The sequence below is a fragment of the Vidua macroura genome, chromosome 3 (genome assembly GCF_024509145.1).
Source record: "Vidua macroura isolate BioBank_ID:100142 chromosome 3, ASM2450914v1, whole genome shotgun sequence".
NCBI lineage: Eukaryota > Metazoa > Chordata > Aves > Passeriformes > Viduidae > Vidua > Vidua macroura.
Window position 1 is genome coordinate 24,613,337 of NC_071573.1, and position 18,935 is coordinate 24,632,271.

Below are 18,935 nucleotides of genomic sequence, written 5' to 3' on the forward strand. Positions count from 1 at the left end.
TTGGGTTAATAGTTGAACTTGATGATCTTAAAGGTATTTTCCAAATTTAGTAAGTCTATGATTTTTAAAAGTTTTGTCTAAGTTTTAAAAGTCACACAACAAGAGATGTTTCAAAGAGGCTTCTTACTATGTAATCAGATGCCATCTTTTTCTCTCATACACCTTCGTGCCTGTGTGTCATTCAACAATAGGTGCAAGCACAGGTGTGCATAAGTAACTGATCCAAGATTAAATCTGAAATGAGATGATGAATGCTTTCAGCTGCTGTGTGGCTGGCCATGCACAAATGGAAACTCAGGGCTGGCAGGTTGATAGCTATTCCTGCATTATTTTCCTTTCAAGGAAGACATATTTCCATAGACATGCTGGGAGGAGGGAGCTGCATGAGCTGGATAGCATGGCTGGTAGCTTGTTTCTTTGTTGTGCTTCCCAAGTTGTGCCATGCCTGAATGAACCCTCTTGTCTTGTGTTGTTAGGTGATGTGTAATGTTGATTTTTCTCAATGTGGAGAGAGAGGTAACATGGATGTAAATGAGGGAAGGACTTGATTAAGTTAGAGCTGTGTAACTTGTGAAGAGTTATGGTCAAGGTGTTGCACTTAGTGCATTTAAAGTGAGATAATCACAATTAGGCAGCGATTGCTCTGATAAACAAAGGCCAGAGTTCAAGGTCTCAAGTAAAACCCTGTTAATACTTTGCCCTGCAGCCCTCTGGAGTTACAAGGCTAGCCCAGATCTGAGAGAGCTTTGGGGAAAAATATTACAGGGTTGTGGCAGAAGATTCCAAAAGAGGCTCTTACCCCTGATGTGGTCCAAGACGTTTATTCCATAGGAGGAAGAGAGAAAGAGAAAGGGTATGAGAGGGAAAGAGAGGGAACAATGGAGGAGCAGGGCATTATCTAGACTCCTGTCCAGGAAGAGATAATTGGCTCCCAGCTCCCAGCCAATTGGGTCCAGAAAGGAAGGAAGGGTTAAACTAACATGGTTACAGCTACAGGGTCTCGGGGGGCTGGGGGGGGGGGGGAACCATTCGCCAGAGCAATGCAACAAAACCCTTCTAATTTTCATCCTGAAAACCCCTTTTTTTCTCTTACTGTGGTGATATTGTGTGGTTTTGGTTTGTTTTTAACAGATTAGAAAAAAATGCAGTTATTATTGCTTACTTTTTATTTAGTATATTCAAATTAAATTTCAATACATATATTCTTGTGATTTAATTTTCTCTCCCAAGTGGCTTTTGTTATAGTTTGTGACTGGTCTGCAATTCTTGGACTATCTTAAGCTTATGGTTTTTAATTCAGATTGTTTTACACACAGATGATGCTTTCCCAGCACTAGCTGTGAGTGAAACAGTTTAGAAACTTCAATACAATTTCCTAGTTTTCAGTGTATAGGTGATATAGACATACTAAAAAGTAACAAATAATTATAATATTGCTTGGAATAACAACCATAAGGAAAGATTAGCATGCTTCTCAAGATTAAGAAGGAAGTTACCAAAAAAAGAAAATAGGTGCCCAAATATGTAACAGAAGCAACTTATTTTGAAGCATTTAAGTTCCTTCTGAAAGACAGAAATCATGATTGTAATATCTTTTGTTTCACTCACAAGGTCAAATGGTAGTAGTACAAACTACTGTTATTACAACATTAGAAACTACAAGAATACACATTGTTTAAAATGCATCCAAATGGATGGATTAGGTGAATGTCTTCTGTGCCATAAACATAGCAAGCACCATTTTGCATCTTTCAAGGCTTAAATGAATTGGAATCTCAGGACATTAGCCTGTGTTGAGTACCTAAATTTTTAAAATGTTGTTCTTCTGCTCACTTTCCTTGGTTTTACTCTGTTTTTAAAATGACCTTAAAATGTTAAAATAATAATTAAAATGTTGGGTTTGTTATTTCCCTTGATGCTTCCTCACTTTTTCTCTAAGCCAAATATTATTAACTTTTAAATTGGGGAAGACACATAGAAAAATATATGAACATAGAGACTATATTAGGAAACTTGTGAGGTGAAGAAATATTCATGTCTAAGAAGCAGCATTTTCTTTTATTTCTGATTTATTTCAGTGTGATCGCTGTTTGCCATTGTACAATGACAAGCCTTTCCGTCCAGGTGACCAAGTTCATGGCTATAATTGCAAACCATGTCAGTGTTATGGCCATGCAGAAAGCTGCCACTATGACTTAGCAATGGATCCTTTTCCTCAGGAACACCACCGAGGTGGTGGCGGAGTGTGTGATAACTGTCAGCACAACACAGCTGGTAAGTCAAAGAGAATGGACTGTTTATTTTACAGTTTCTTTTTGACTAAGTCTTGTGTCAGGTGAAATTAGTAATGCTCTATGGCTGAGAGTCCAATAAATTCTCATGTATATGTATTTTTAAACTACTCAGATAGTGCAGTAACAACAGTGTCAACTCTTAAGCCATAGGAAAATATTATAAAATTTAATCCAATCTTGTATAAAAACTTTCATGTAAAACACATACAATAGATAATTAAAATATATAGTTTAAAGGTAATTCCCCTTACATATGCTAGAGCATTTAAATTCAAAATATAATCTTACTGGACCAGTTTAACAGACAATGCCTAAAAAGGTTGTCAGATTTCTCTCTAATGTCATTTTCTTGCTTATTGAATAAATCTCTTTATTCAATATAGGTAGTAGATTTGAATACTTAAAAAATTCTCTTCTATTTCAATTTTCTTGGCTTTATCTAGTAAAGATAAAAAAGAAAAGTTTCAGGTTCAATTTTTCAAAAAAAAATGTATAGGCATTTGCATGGCACAGCTTTTATATAAGTGTGGTATTATATAACAGATGGAAGTTTAATGGAGTAAAACATAGTTTGTAACAGGTTCATTGTTTCATATGCTCTGGATCACTAAATTGGCAGGTAGAGATGAAAGGTGCATTAAAATGGACGTCCTGAAAATTATAGAATTCTCTCAAAGGAATAGTCTTTAATTTTGAATTATACAGCTAATTTTAATGAATTGGAAGCCATAATGCATAACCTTTCTTTCATGCAGGAAGGAACTGTGAGCTGTGCAAGGATTTCCATTACAGACAAGCAGGTGCAGATCTTTCAGCCATCGATGTTTGCAAACCCTGCGACTGTAATGCAACAGGCTCCAAAAATAAGAGCCTCTTGTGTGATAGTGTAAGTAGCCTTAATAGAGAAAAAGGAGAAAACATTTCAATCAGCTGGGTAGACAGCCATAAGATTTTACAAAGTATATTCAGATGGTAACTAGTCTATATAAAAAATATTCTGAAGTCCAGCCTTTTCAAAATGATAATTGACTTACATCAGACATTTGAAAGCTGAGAAAACAGAGAGGAATTTGAAATGTACTGATGAAGACTTACTCATCTAGATCAGCAACAGACATAAAAGATGTTGTATGAATAGTAGTTTTGGGATGCTACCTCTGCACTCAGTAATGTTAAAACATCTAGGTTTTGAGTGTTTTTGAAGGTCTTGGTACTGTCTTAAAGTTTCTAAAAGGTTTTGAAAATCCAGGCAATAAGCTGAGCCTGAAATGGAACTAAAATTAAGCTACTTTTCCCTATAGTAAGACAAGGATTGATCTCCCTTTTAATTTATGAAGTCCATTAAAAATAAAAGAAACCCACAAAGTGATGCTGAAAAGAGAACACTGTCAGCTATGCTTTTAAAGTCAATGGACCTCATTGTCATGCAAGCTGTCTAGTCCAGTAATAAATCTATCTGTAACTTTTAAAACATGCATGTTGGAAAAAAACACAGGAAAAATGATTAAAATCTTGAACACATGCTAAAAGTATATTGTGGTTTGTGTTCTATTCACATATGTCCTGTCCATTGGCAAACTCTAAATTTTGTTAGGAATAGGTGAGAAATAATTGTTGTGAAACTTATTGTAAAGGTAGAACTTACTCTATGGGTAAATGTGATAGAACCACTTCACCTTGCTGCCAATTTTCCTATCTCTTCTTTTTTCAACACTTTTATTCGTAAAGTAATCTCTGGCTTTTTTCATCATATGTCTCTTGTCATTGAATTTTATTTAACAGTGAACTCTTGTGGATCCTATTGTATTTTCATCCTCAGTTACCATCAAAGAGGTACAGATACGTGCCCAGTTGCACCTCAGTGCACCTCACAGGACTCATGCATTGGTACATATTCTGTGTGACATGCAAATATAGCAAAATATGTTTTCTAAAATAGTCTGCTGTATTAGAAAAAGAAATAATGTTATAATTTTCAGTCTTCTGAAGTAACACACTCTGTCAATACACAGAAGTGGGGAAAAAAAAGCTTGCAAAACACAGGTATCGTGTTAGGATTATTTTTCAAGACATAGGAGGAATGAAAGCAAATGTTAATTTATGTATCCAGGGTTTATGGTGAAATGTTAACCTAAATCAGCTTTAACTGTGATTAATAATCAGAGCAACAGTAGTTTACAGAAATCAGTGCTTTATACTTAAATATACAAGAATGTTGATGATGCCTGACTATGAAAGTATGAACAGGGAGATAAAATGAGAAAAATGGGGGAGACTGTATTGCTCAACAAAGCATCAATTGCTGAAGCAGAGCAGGGAGAAATGATTGAGAGGCATTAAAGAATAGATTAATAAGACTGGGGACTAAAGGCTGAAATGAATTACATGAAATAGGAAGGCATCATTGGAGGAAGTGTTTCCAAATTTGACCTGTGGAAGATGGAATCATAAGGAATAAGAACCCTACTCATGAAAATTAATTGTCACATCACATTGATAATTTTCAAGGAAATTTGCCAAAAATGTGGCAGAATACACTTTTACTGCATAAATCATCACTTTCTTCAGATCATCAACATTTTTTTCTTTTTGCAAAGTGCCACTTTAGTCACTAAGTTCCAAGAGGTACAGAGTTCCAAAATTAATCCATTGAATCACAAAACAATCTCATCTATTGAATCACACAGAAAGAGCATTCACTCATCAAATGAAGTATTATGCATGCTGATAGTTTGCAAGATGTGTGGAAGAGCTGACTGCAACACAGTTGCTCCCATCTCAGTTCTTTGAATTGATCATGAAAACTTTATGCCTCTTCTGTAACCTATGCACTCTGCCCTTGGTGAGAAATGCATGTAGGTATAGAGAATTTCTTTCTTGCAGCGTTTCTCACTTCTCATACCTTTGATGATCACATCCACTTACAGCCTAGTGTAGACTTTGTATTTTAAAATAAAGGCTTTGTGTTTTAAAGTGTGAACTAACGTAGTAATTCAAAATTGTGACTTTATGGCTTACAGTAACAGGTGGAATTTTGGGAGTGGTGTAGCAGTGCACCCACAAGCAGTTTGTTAGGTATTTTTGCAGAATGACATTTTCCTTTGAGACTGGTGAGTACAAGTGAGAATTGCTATAGCCTGATAAAAATTGTCCACTTCTGTGCTGGTTATTGATGTTTAGTCATTGTAGAAAAGATGGTTGCATTGTCTTTGTGACCATTTGTAATGAAATATTTTAAACAATCAGAAAGTCCAGATGAGCTGTTAGAGGTGCTTGAGCCTTAGGAGAGTGAAAGAAGAATTGGCTGCCTTCCTCCTTTCTCCCTAACAATTCACACATGAGAAAGTTCTACCAGAATACTGCTGACATGATCATTCTTGCTCTAGTTGGAGATTAATGTTTTCTGGCCCTCATACCAAAATCTTTTACTCATTTTCCTGTACTGCTTTTTACCCAGACTGCTCTACAAATGCTTACATATTCTATCAGGCATGGCAGCTTGTGGTCCTTTCATGATTCCATTATAGTAAGTAATATATAATGCTGGGGGAAAAAAGCACTCTTTTCCTGGGCATTTGTTTTAGGGAAACCTGAAAGTACTGCTATTGCCTTTAGCTAATCTTTGGAAATAACTAAATTCACTGAGACCAGAATGTTATCTTTAGTTATCTTACTCAGCTTTTGCTGATTTTAAGAATTTTTCCCTTAACATCCAAACAAATATGTATCATGTACTTGTTGTTGTGAGGAAGCTGTATTTTACTGCAGAGGATATTGTTTAGAGTTGCAAAGACTTACTTTTCTTCTCTCAAGGTGGCAGCTGTATTGTCTCATCTTACAAGAAAACTTCAAGGCAAGAAAATGAACAAAATGTTAGTTACTCTTTTCTCTGAAGAGTCACATGAAAGCAGATTCCAGTGCTACCGAGTACCTATCTGAACAGACTTCAGATTTCACCTTTCTGCACACTCCCTAAATATTTAAAAAAATTATATCTATATATATGCTCAAAATGAAAATAGTATTTCTATTTCTATTTTCACTTCTGAGTTAATTCTTTAATCTAAATTTAGGATGAGCCTTCCCATTTTCATTTATCTATCTACACTGATTTCAACCTGTTTATTGTGATTGACAATAAATAAATAAATGGAATATGTGTTGCAAGGGAAAAACACAGGTTAAAGCAGTTCATTAAGGGAATTTCAGTCAACAGATATACCAAAGAGAATAAGGAATGTAAAGAATGCAAATGTGTCATTGAAAAATATTGTGCATAGTGGAGTCCATTAAAAATCAGGTTATCAAACACTGTGTATTCTGAATCTGGGCTTCTCTTAATGGGAGGCCTTTAACCTTATTGCTAAAATGATGGAAAATTAGCTTTTTTATGTTCGGTAATCCTATGGCTTTATTTCGGACGGATTTTAAAAAGTGGAAATGCTGGTTTTCTGTGAGAGTTTATTTGTGGGATTTGATCCACTCCCACCCCTTGGAGTGTTGTGGGCAGAGGGTAAATGCCTCATTTTATGTTTTGAGCAAAAGTAGTAGAAAGCTACTGACTTTTGAAAGTCATCATACATGATGACAAGAAGAGATATCAGGGGAGTGCAAAGGAACTTCATTATTGCTGCTTATTCAATTTTCAGTTCCCAAAGCCGACATCCCGAGAATACTCTCAGGTATTTGGTGTCAGACCATTAACCTATGTGTGTGAGCCAGCACACTGTACAGTTCTCATTTCCTAAACTGGAGAAAAGGAAAGAAAATAAAAGTCCTCAACCCCCTTGCTCCCTCTTCCTGAGATTGCAGACAACTGGATGCTGGGGTCCTTGCCAGATTTGCATCAAATAAGAAGATACTGAGAAATATATGATTAGCATTTATATCAGAAAGGCAGAATGTTGAGTCTGGTACCAATCAATTGCAAAATGGTGATCGCAGGATGAACAGTAAGAATTTCATGCCAGACCTAAATATACCCCTGAGTCATGCAATGCCCTGAAACTTGCAGTGGGTCAAGGCAAGGTGCTTCTGCTGTGGTAGAGAGTAAATAATTGAACTTAGTAGTGACTTGGCCAATTATAAAATGTTTTTTTCAGGAGTTTTTTGGGCTTCAAAACCAGAAGTTAACTTTGGAAAAAAAATTCAAGTGTCAGCTTTTTTAAATTTATTAACATCCAGCCTCATATTGCATTGTTGTCCAGAATTGGAGAGACTTTTTCTGATTATATGTTTTTGACACTACATTGCTGCTATTACAGACACCAAAGAACAATTTGAAATTGAATTTCAAAGAGCAATTTGAAATTACAAGCATATCCAAAGGGAAGGAGTTGATTTTAACTTTCTGAAAGGTTTAGGTAAATGATTGTTTCAGGAAATTGCATTTTATAATGTAAGAGTACGTATGGCCAACAAGAGTTTAAATAGTCAGAAGTTACATTTCTGATACTGTGATATGTACATGTTGAATATCTACTCGGTGAGCGCTATGGCTAAGAAGTTTGCTGTACTCTGACAAACTATTAAGGCAATTCTTTGGAATATGTCACCCTTTGTCCTGGGTGCTTAAATCTCTTTTTAAGTTCGTGTATCAGTCTAGTAACAGAAGGGTTGCTGAACAGACTTCACTTTGAATTTGTCATTCTAGATGTAATGTGTTAAAGTGTCCTGCAGTTAAAGAGTGGTATCACAAGAGTCTAAAGCAGGTGAACTGCTCCATATACCTAAAATTCAGAAACATTAAGTAGCTGGATTCCTGATTAAGGATGAGTCTGCAGCTGTGGTTTAGGCAGGAGAAGGTTGCTGGCATACCTTTTGTAACTTTTTACACTCAAGGATATCAGAGTAACATGTGTTTTGTACATAAATTATAAATGACACAAGGGATACATGTGAACTCAGCATCTGTGATTTTCTGTCTCAAATAACAATTGTAAATATGAGGTCCTAAGACACACCACCACTTGGTAGTAATGCTCGGCCAGGTTCATTTTCAGAGCAAGCAATGATATTTTCCATCAGTGATTCAGTACCAAGATGGTCATATTAATACACCGTCTGTTTGTGTTTGCTGACTGTTTGGGTCAGAACCAGGCTTCTCAGGCATAAGTAACAGGAGAACAGATTCCTTTCTGGTCTTCTATAATCAGCATTGGTCACAGAAAATTGAAATATTTTTCTTTAAATGGCAGATAACATTTGAATCGGGGAAGGCGGGGGAGATTCAGTAATATCTCCAGTGAACAACTGGTGAAATTCTGGTTAACAAAACCTTTAAATATTCATTTCTACCAATATTTTCAATGATACCATAATTTCCAGAGTAAGCTAGATTTACAGAAATAATAATAATAACAAAAAGAGCCTCTTTCCTTCATAATTGGATTTTTATGTAGTTATTGAAATGGTTTGTTCTCCCCATTTTGATATAGATTTCCATGTTATAACCTGTGGTACACCTGTTTCTTCAGTATTATAAACATTTATCAGCTTGTTCAGCTTCTTTGAAATAGTATTCATTGCCAAACATTTCACAGATTATTTTAGTGCTTCTCTGTAGGGAGAAATTAAAGATACTGTTTTTCTATATTTCTCATTTTTAAATCAAATTCTCCCCAGATTAAGCCCAAATATTGCTTTTTTACAGGGACATCTGCAAATGATTTTGTTGGCTGGCTCCTGAATAAAATTTGAATTTTTTAGTTGGCCAGACATTTCTCCCTCATTTGAAGAGTTATAGTCATTCTTCAAGCATCATTTTTTTTACCCTGTTATGATTAAGTTTAGGGACATACATTTTCTGCAAGTGCATGTGATGAAAATTACTGCTCCTTGTAATAGCTTGACACAAAATTATGCTGAAATCCTGGTATTCTTTGCTTCTTTCAGCACTTAGTAATCTACATGTTTCACTTGTGGCATCTGGAAATACCTACCCTTTGCTCACAATTAGCCATGGGTTTCCAGGTATTCAGGATCAGCTCTGCTGAATGAAACGAGACTAAGCTAGCACAGTATCTTCTCTGATTTCCAGAAGCATGATCCTGCTGTGATGTGCTTTTCTAGATTTTAGTTATTTATGGGTTTAGGGCTACCTGAGCTAAACTCGGGATTTTCATCTGAGTAGCCACGTTTGGTGTCCACATATGGAATTAATCTAACTAAATTTTTTAAGCAAGTAATTACTTTGTTTACTTCCTTAGAATTTCCTGAGTGTTCTATTTTCTATGAAAAAAGAGTATTCACTCTGTAAGACACTCATGATTTTGTAGCCACGTATTCCCTTCATTTCAGTCCTTTATTTCCAAACTGTAAAGTCTTTAGTCTCTTTTCATTTGTATCTTTCTTTATTCTACTCACTCCGTGACCTCTTATATTTTACAGAGGGTAACCAGATACACAAATTATGTAAAATGTTGATACAAACCAGATTTTTATGACAGAATGAGATTTCCTGTGTAATTTTCTGTTCTTTTATTGATAATCACAGTATTCCTATTGCCTTTTTACCTGCTTCAGAGCTTCCAAATGATTTGTAGGGGAAATGGAGCAGCTTTAACAGCTTCTTTCTTGAGTGGTAATAGCTAATTTTGGACGTATCACTGTCTACCTATAGTCAGTGTTGGTTTTCCCTGGGTATTAAGTTTGTACTTCTTGATATACAAATTAATTTCAGTTTTTGATCATCCTTTTGGTTCAGTGTATGTGATATATTAAGATGTTGCTGACTTAAAGAAATGCAGTAGTATCATGTAGCATGATTTCCTTTTGGGAAAAAAGTACCAATCTTTTCCAATATATAATTTGGATTTTTAATGGAATGTAGAATAGTAATACAAGAAAGCCTACTAGAATGTAGATCTCAGGATCTTCCTTACAGCCTTTTAAGGAGAATGATGTAATTTTATTCCTCTTTTACTGATGTTAATTTAAGCAATTATTAAGTATTTCAGTAATGTTCTATTTTGTTCCATCTAGAACTTTTGTCTCATGTGTAGTCACTTTTCAACAGATGAGATTTCACTAAAATATTTTTCTTCTGCCTTCTTTGGTTTTAAATCAGTCTTAAGAATCATTCCTGATATAGAAAGGTAGCACCTCTTTCATAGTGAAGAGCTGTGGAAGCCACCCTTTGCGATCTCTGCTGTGGTTCTCTTTCCCGAATGCTACACATAATCATAAAAACATTAGTTAGTCATCTGCTTTTCTCCAAGCAGAATTCTTATTAGTGCTATATCCAGTCAGTCATGATTTTGTCTGGATAAATCTTGTATCCTTTAGGAATAGAGATTCCACATCCCCTCTGGATACCCTGTTACTGATGCTGCACTTCTCTTTTAGTGAAGTGTTCCAGTGTCCACTCTGAATCTGCTAATCATACCACTTAATTATTTATTGCCCTGATTCTCTGGTAGGCGTCCTTTGTTTCTGAAATTCAATTTTTTTTTCCTTCATGCTTTAGGCATGTTGCTTGTTAAATGCTCATTTTTGTGTTGCCTTATACTAGTTTTAAAATTTGGTGGTGGTTATCCTCTCTTATTTAGATATCCTATTTTGAGCTTTCTTTCACTTATTGAAGAAGAAATTTTGCATGTAATGCTTTCCTTCCTGTGGTAGCTTTTGGAGTAACTTCAAAGTTTTTTTGGGTATGAGTTGAGTGCTATTGTGTAACCTGAGTATGCTGCGATCATGAACACAGAAATGTTTCTTTTACATTTAGGCATTAAACTGGGTATTTTTCTTCATTTAGGATTAAACTCAGAGTTGCTTTTCACATGTGAATTCTCTGATGAATGGCTGTGATGCATGACTGGGTCTCTTATAATACATTAAATATCTAGATCAAATCCAGTCTAAAAGGGAATTAAATTGAAAATCTGTGTTGCTGTGTTTTCTGCTATTGTGGTCTTTTAACTCTTCTCGTACTTGTGGTTGTTCTGCCTTTTTAATGTCTACATCTTCCTGAAAAATAAGGCTGATACATCAGTAATAGATCTCTATCAAGAAATCATATTAAAGAGATTTTATGGACTACAGAATCCTTTTATGAGGAAAGGGTAGGAGTATATGCTTCTCTAACTTGTATTCAATATTTCCTGCACTGAGAATTTACTTTTAGATGTTGAAATACTCTATTTTGTAATAATAAAGCTTAAAGCTTCATTTTAGATTTGAGGGTGTGATGATAGTATTTAAGTGAAACTTGCCAGTAGCTTTGTCTCTCCTGTTGTTTCAGCTTAGCTTGACTCATGGATTAAAGATGAAAAAGGCAACTGTTAAGAGAAATTTCTGTTTCAGTAGCTAATTAAAAGCAAAGTACATTGAACTACAGTTGTTGATATCATAGATGCATACTGGTTTTGAATTATTGTATTTTTTCGTACTTGTAAATATTTGCACTGAAAAAAGTAAGCTGACCTAAAGAAAATTCTTTATGACACAGTTTCTTTATTTCTGCATTTCCCAGAACACTTCAGTTAGGAAAGTTAGTTTTTGTTCCTTGATCGGGAATCCCAAACCTTTTGCCAATTCCCATCTCTGTGTTGCTTTGACTCCCTGGGTTTGTTTTTATGTTGTGCATTAACCAATGCCTCTGTTTATCCATTCCTGTGCTGTTGCCCTTTCCCTGTGGTTAGTTTCCCCACCATATTGCAAAGTGATGAATGTAGAGATTGGGGTTTTTCCCTGGCTTTCAGAGGTCTGAAATTGAGGTAGCTTTTCAGGAGCCCTTTAATCTTGCACAAGATACAAGACGCTCAATTTTGCTTCATTCTTAGTTAACTAACATTTTTACTAAAATAAATAAGCATATAGGCAGAAGAAAAAATGCAAAACTTGATCTTTGAAGATGATAGTTCTTTACTGTAACTGTGATTGAAAAAGTATTCATTTTAATAGAAGTCACCATATCTACAATGCAATTTTGTAATTATTCTTTGCAGATTCTCTGTCCAGATGGTAAATACGGCTGCATTGTTTACTTGCTTCTTTTTCCCTTCTATTTTGAAAGAACAGGACTTTTAAACTCTATTTAAAAGTCGAGTAGTTACACTCTGTTCAATATTTCTCTTTTTTCCTCTCTCTCAACAAATTAGAAAATGCTCACAGGCTTTTTTTTTTTTTTTCTGTTCCATTTCAAATTTTCTCTCCCCCCGACTCATACTCCCATTCTCATTGCTAATGAATGTATCATCTAAAAATAGGTATGTTCATCATTCTATAATATTTTGTATCTTTCTAGATTGGAGGCCAGTGTAATTGTAAGAGACATGTGTCTGGCAGACAATGCAATCAGTGCCAGGAAGGATTCTACAATCTGCAACAGTCAAACCCTGATGGCTGCAGTCCCTGTAACTGTAATACCTCTGGGACAGTCAATGGAGATATTACCTGTCACCAAAATTCAGGACAGTGCAAGTGCAAAGCAAATGTTATTGGTATGTGTAATGCAAGAGTTCAGAGCCATTTTTCTTGTTTTCTCTGGAAATAAAACACACTTGGTTTCTAAATGAAAGGTGTAGAAAGCTTCTTTGCTGAAGGCAGATTGCAAAAATGAATGAAATTAACTGTTGAAAAATTATTAATTTAATATTTCTATCAAACTACAGCTTGAAGCTTAGTTTAATCAACCCTTTAGAAGTTTCTTTATGGCATAGCTATGTTAGCTTACATAGCTCCATACTAATAAGTCACAGAAATAATGTAATTTGCTTACTGCGTAGATGTTTCTTTTAGGAAATTAGCACTTTTTCAACGTGTTTTGTACTTAATGAGTTCTAAGCAAATCGTTTCCATGCTAGTTTTCTTAATAGACCAAAATAAATGGATTTTTTTTTCTCAAAATATTCTGTGCTACAGGGTCCTTTGTGATAAATCTATCAATTTTTTTCTATTATATTTCTTTGAACTGTTCCTATGAAATGCAAAATAAGTCAACATAATTCCACAGATCATGTACATAGCTAGGGTTAGTTATCAAGGGCCACATAATTTTAATTTTGTAATTCAATGCCAAGCTGATTATAATAAACTGCTTCCTTCTGTGTTATTTATCATTTTTTTACAAGACGTGCTTTTTTGTTTGTTACTCCCACAGGTATTTTTCAGAAATTAGATTTGATTATAGCAATTTATTACTTCCAGCATATTTGAGGGGAGCCACAGCCACATAAGGACAAAATTTATCAAGTGCCCAAAATACACAGTATATATAATACACTTTGAAATGTTGATGTATGGGAATATTATGCAAGGAGAATTTCCTGATAAAGTGAGCCTTGCATGGTAACTGTACATGTCTCAGACTATACATATGTCTCAAAAAGAAAAATTCCTCTTCTGCTTTGTTATTAACAGAATTAGTAATCTATTTTTTCTTCACCCTAACCAGGTTCTAGGTTGCATTAATAATGTTCAAGTACATGTTAATGTATTTGATATTATATATACCTTCACTTGTGAATGTTGACTCATTTGTAATGTTGTCTTTGTTGCTTTTGGAAATGAGAAGAAAGAAGAAAATGTAGAATAACAACAAATAATGAAAATAACTCTAAACAGATTGAAGCCTGAACAGTTTCAGTCCTTTTTCCTGTGGAATCCTATCTTTTTCGTACAAAATGAAAAGGGTGCTAAGAGTAGAAAATCTCTGTGCATCTTAAACCCGTTCTCTTCCTTCAAGAAAAAGGACTTCAGAGCATTCTTAATTATATATTCATTGCCCACATTTTACGTTTGAACCTGTGAAAACACTTCTTAATTTGGTGGCAGTTTGGCAGACAAGAAATTCCCAGTCTGGTTCTCACATGTTTGGTTATCTACATATTACATTTTCTCCCCTTGGTGAAAACATTAAGAATTATTTTTATTTTCACTGAAATAGTTGTTTAAAAAAAAAAAAAAAGTGTAGATCTATGCTTTCTGTACTTATCTGTAGCTATGATGGGGGGCTGTAGTTATGCAAGTGTTTGTTTGCAGGATAAAGACCTAATTCTTTCCAGACTAGATTATCTATTTTTTTGTTTTCCAAACCAATTGTAAATAAGCTTCTGTATATTGAAATGTGTGCAGCAAACTTTACCAGGGGACTTTCCTCTTTGGATTTCTAAATTGGTTTTTAGAGCAATCTGTCTGTTGCCATTTTATCTATTTAAACAAACACGATAACAGAAAAATGCAACTATGGACTGCAATGTTATGAAACATGAACTGTTAGAGTTAACACAACTGTTAAATCTTACTAATGATTCTATCACCAGTAAAATACATTAGCACCAATAATTTTATTAAAGTAGGTCATTCATCTAGAATAAAAAGGTAGAAGAATGTGAATTAAATGCCAAGCGTGCTAACTCCCCTGTACTTGTTAACATTGAATGTGATGCCCTGTAGGCCTTCCTCAGTATCGTTAGGAATAGATTACCTGTCAGGAATATGTATGGCATATTCAAATAAGCACTGCGCATATTTTTAAAACTGATATGATATGAATCCATGTAGACCAATTTTAATAGTTCAAAATGAGTCATAATTCTTGTTAACAATACAGTTATTTTTAAAATTTGCAGCAATAGTGGTCCTTTTTTATTTTCCTTATTGAAATTAAATGATATGCCTTAGGTGAGTCATTCATCACTGTTAAAGGAACTTGCCTCCTGTTGGAGATTTTGAGTTTTTATCCATATATATAATTCATTCCCTACCATTTTTAGTTTTATTTTTCTACATGTAAGTTGCTAGGTGTATTTTTGTATGGTTTTGTATATTTTTAAAATGATGACAGTATTTTGCTAGAAGATTGTATTTATATTTTCCTATATGAAACAATCAAATCATAGCTTCATAGTGAAGGATTTTCCCTCTGCAAGGGAAAAATACATAACTGAATTTGCATTTTTCGTATAATAATCTAGTTTGCTTTCTTGTAATGTACATTTTATAAACTAACATATAAATGCCATCCCTCGGGGCAGGGATAAAGCAAGCATTGACTTTGAAAACAAAGCTAATAAAACTACAGGATGAAGCATGAAGAAAACAGTTTCTATTTTAATGTACTGCAGGAGTTAACTAAATCACACATTTAGATAAAAATATTTCCTTTTGGATTATGGAAAACATTCTCTGCTTTCAGTACGGGCTAACAATAAAGACTAACATAAATACAATCAATGATAAAACTGAAGTATGGTGTTAAGCAAATAATTTGTTATAGTTAGTCTAACTTGTGCTGTGCCAGTGTATATTTAATGTATTTAATACAATATATAAATCTATTATCAGAACAGATTGTGAGCCTAGTGCAATTCTCTGTGTATTGCATTTCTGCAATATAAGGTGAAGAGTTCACATAGGCATTGATTGTGCAACAGGTGCTGTTCTGGGGATTAATTGTGCTTTGTCTTAGAAATGTTACAAAGAATCTCTTGCAGAAGTATCTTAAATTGTGTTAAGAGGCCAGAAGAAATGCATTGCTTCTGAAACAAATTGGAAAAGTAAACAGATTTTTGGGATGCCACAGTTATTCAATTGATTTGTGCAGCCTCGTCACTCCTGTTAATTATTCTGGTGAAGAATCAATCCTCCCCTTCTTTTTTTATTTAATTGTAGTATACTTACATTTTTTAAAAATGAAATTAATAGCTTTTAAGATTTGGGTTTTTTTATTAATTCCTTTTCTCTTTCCAGGCCTGAGGTGTGATAGTTGCAATTTTGGATTTAAAGCTCTCAGATATTCTAATGAAGATGGATGTGAGCCTTGTTGGTGCAACAGCCACGGCTCAGTGAACCAATTCTGCAACCCTCTCTCCGGGCAGTGCAATTGTAAAGAACGAGTGAAAGGGCTTCTCTGTGACACCTGCATGGACAACTTTTATGGGCTGGATGTAACTGGTTGCAAGGCTTGTGAATGTGATGCTGCAGGGTCCATTTCAGGAACCGTGTGCGATGTGAGGACAGGGCAATGTGTGTGTAAACCAAATATAGGGGGAAGGCGCTGCGACGAGTGCCTGGATGGGTACCACAGAGTGCAGAAAGGTCACTCCTTCCTTTGTCTGCCATGTAACTGTGAGAAGGCAGGGACGGTAAATGGCTCTCTGCTTTGTGACAAATCGACAGGACAATGTCCTTGCAAAGCTGGTGTGACTGGCCTTCGGTGCAGTCAGTGCATGCTGCAGACGTACAACCTCAGCATGAGCAACGCCCGTGGCTGCCAGCCCTGCCACTGTGACACTCTGGGCACGTTGGCAGGAACAGCTTGTGACCACGTTTCTGGGCAGTGTGTCTGTCTGCCTCAGCGCCAGGGGAGAAGGTGTGATGAGTGTAAACCAGGTAAGGAAATGGGAAGACAATTCATTTGATGCAGTAAGTTTTGCTTTGTTTATAATTTCCTGCAGTTTTTAATATGTATTTGGACAGCTTCATGTCTGACATGTCTCTGACATATAATTATTTTTCTGTTTCTTCCTAATTGTGTGAGTGAGAAGGAAGCATTATTTTCCTAATCACCACCAAATATTTATTCTATTTTCAGATGTTGTATAATCTGTATTATTACTGCAGTTTCAATTTGTTGAAAATAAGGTTAGGCTACTTCTAGATATCGAGAAAATATACGAATAATCATGTCCCAGTCCCTGAATAAGAGGTAAATTGGCATAATCTAATGAACAGCAGTTATCCTCATAATGAAAAATGTGGATTTGGAAGGCAGAGTGCATGCTTTTCAGGAAGGGCACTTCATGCATAAAGCTGAGCATGGCAGGAGGCACAGAGATGGTTGCTTAAACTTTGATGAGGCTGGCAAACATGCCACTTAAGTATTCACCTGCCTCGCTTTGTTGGGGTTGTGCTGGCTTGCATGAGGACTGCTTACAGTTTGGCCCTTCAAGTAGGTGATATTTGCAGTTTGCTACATATTCGTTCAAGATTTTGTGCCATATTTGTAAACAGAGTTTAAAAGTTCATTTTAAGTGGGGAGCTCTGTAGTTATATTTCAATGTTTTTGTTTTAAAAAGTAAGTGGGTAAAGTGAAACTATAGGTAATGTTAACCTACCCTTCATCATAATATTAAGCAGATAGATTTAGTTCAAATTAAATACATATGCAATTTATTCAAGTAGCAGGTCACATTAAAAGGTACATTATAGCTCCATTGGTTTTAATATGCCATTCAATAATTTGAACAGAGGTTAAAAAAGCTGCTTAACCTCCATTAAGTATTTTTTAAAATGCTTTCATTTAAATTATTTTAGGTACATATACTAATAAATAAGGCAGCATTCTGTTTTTCTTAGTTCCTCCTCCAGTGCTATTTGACCTGCTAACCCTCTACAGCAGCCACTTAATCAGAGATCGGCAGAGGAGTGATGTCAAGGCTCCCCGAGTCAGTGACCGCCCTTGTCCTTGGAAAAGAAAGGCCAGGGTTTATGCAGAACTAAATGGTTTAAAAAGGTTTAATTGATAGTGTGAACAGGCTGGTTTTTAGAAAAGCGTACATGGCACTCAGAGGAATAGTCCCACAATAGTTCCTGGTAAAAAGAGAAATAAATTTAAAAGTATTTGTGTAAGTATTATTTTTAAATTTTCTAACTAATAGCTTTAAGCATGTATGTGCTGAGCACTGAGCTCTCTGTTGCAGGTGAAAGTGTAAATTCTTATATTTGTAAAAGCACTGTATTGCTCTAATTAGAGCTGAGTGAGCTGTGCTATTTTTGCTGTTTTACTGAGAGCTCATTTAGATGTTTAATATTTCTAACTTTTATATAAATATTCTTTGTTAGTATGTGCCAAAAGAGACATTTCTCCCAAACAAGGAAGAGTATAAAAAGTCTTCTATATAGAAATATAGAAGATATTAATTGGTTTCAAGTATGTAGACATGTCCTATGGCTTTGTTTTGGGACAAAGATAAGAAAAGGTACTCCAGATATATAAGAAAATGTACTCCAAGTGTGTATGTAGCCTAATTAAAGCACACACAAATTAGTTAATAATGGCAGCCCTGAAAACATACTGAGGATTTCTGCGTCTGTTGAGACATTTCATGACTAAAGTTAAGTGGCATTTAAAATTATGTCCCAGTGTAGCATATCTTTTATGTGCTTTGATAAAATCTGAGAAGTTTTCAGAAGTTACCAAAATTTTAATGCAGGAAGAGTTGCCAACTGAGAAAAGATCAAACTGGTTGTAGCTTTTGGAAATTATTTTATAAGGAGATTGTTTTTCTTAAAGCTCTTTTTGGTGCGTTCAGCCATGTGTTTCATCTGTTAGACTGTACCCATGACCTTCTGTTTTCCAGTTTGTTTTCATACAAGTAACATTTTGGTAGATTGGTGTACATTTATTTTTTCTTTAAACTAATGGTGTATGCAAAGAGAGGAACACTTGATTCTAGCACGAAACAAAAGGAAAGCAGTTTTACCTTGTACAGAAACTTGCTTTTGAGATGTCTTGGGCTGCAGTGGTCAAAACACAGGTTCTCTTCAACCCCCAAATTGCTGTGAGCATTTTGTCCCTGCCTCATTCTCGAACTGTGTTGCTGACTGAGATTTGTGCCACACAAATCCTATTCAACACAGGTTTTGGATCTTGTTACAAGAGCAGCAAAGCTGTAAAGAAGGCATTTTGTTTTGCAA

The 18,935-nt window shown here is 35.1% G+C and overlaps 1 protein-coding gene across 6 annotated transcripts in view; it reads left to right on the forward strand.

Annotated features, from left to right (window-relative positions):
• USH2A (usherin) overlaps window positions 1-18,935 on the forward strand; it is a 374,152-nt gene that overhangs the window by 47,675 nt on the left and 307,542 nt on the right. For all 6 annotated transcript variants that reach the window (XM_053974132.1, XM_053974137.1, XM_053974131.1 and 3 more), the window contains 4 exons: window positions 2,079-2,274; window positions 3,050-3,180; window positions 12,541-12,736; window positions 15,987-16,628. In XM_053974132.1, the coding sequence (XP_053830107.1) occupies window positions 2,079-2,274; window positions 3,050-3,180; window positions 12,541-12,736; window positions 15,987-16,628 (1,165 nt within the window). The remainder of the gene's footprint in view (window positions 1-2,078; window positions 2,275-3,049; window positions 3,181-12,540; window positions 12,737-15,986; window positions 16,629-18,935) is intronic.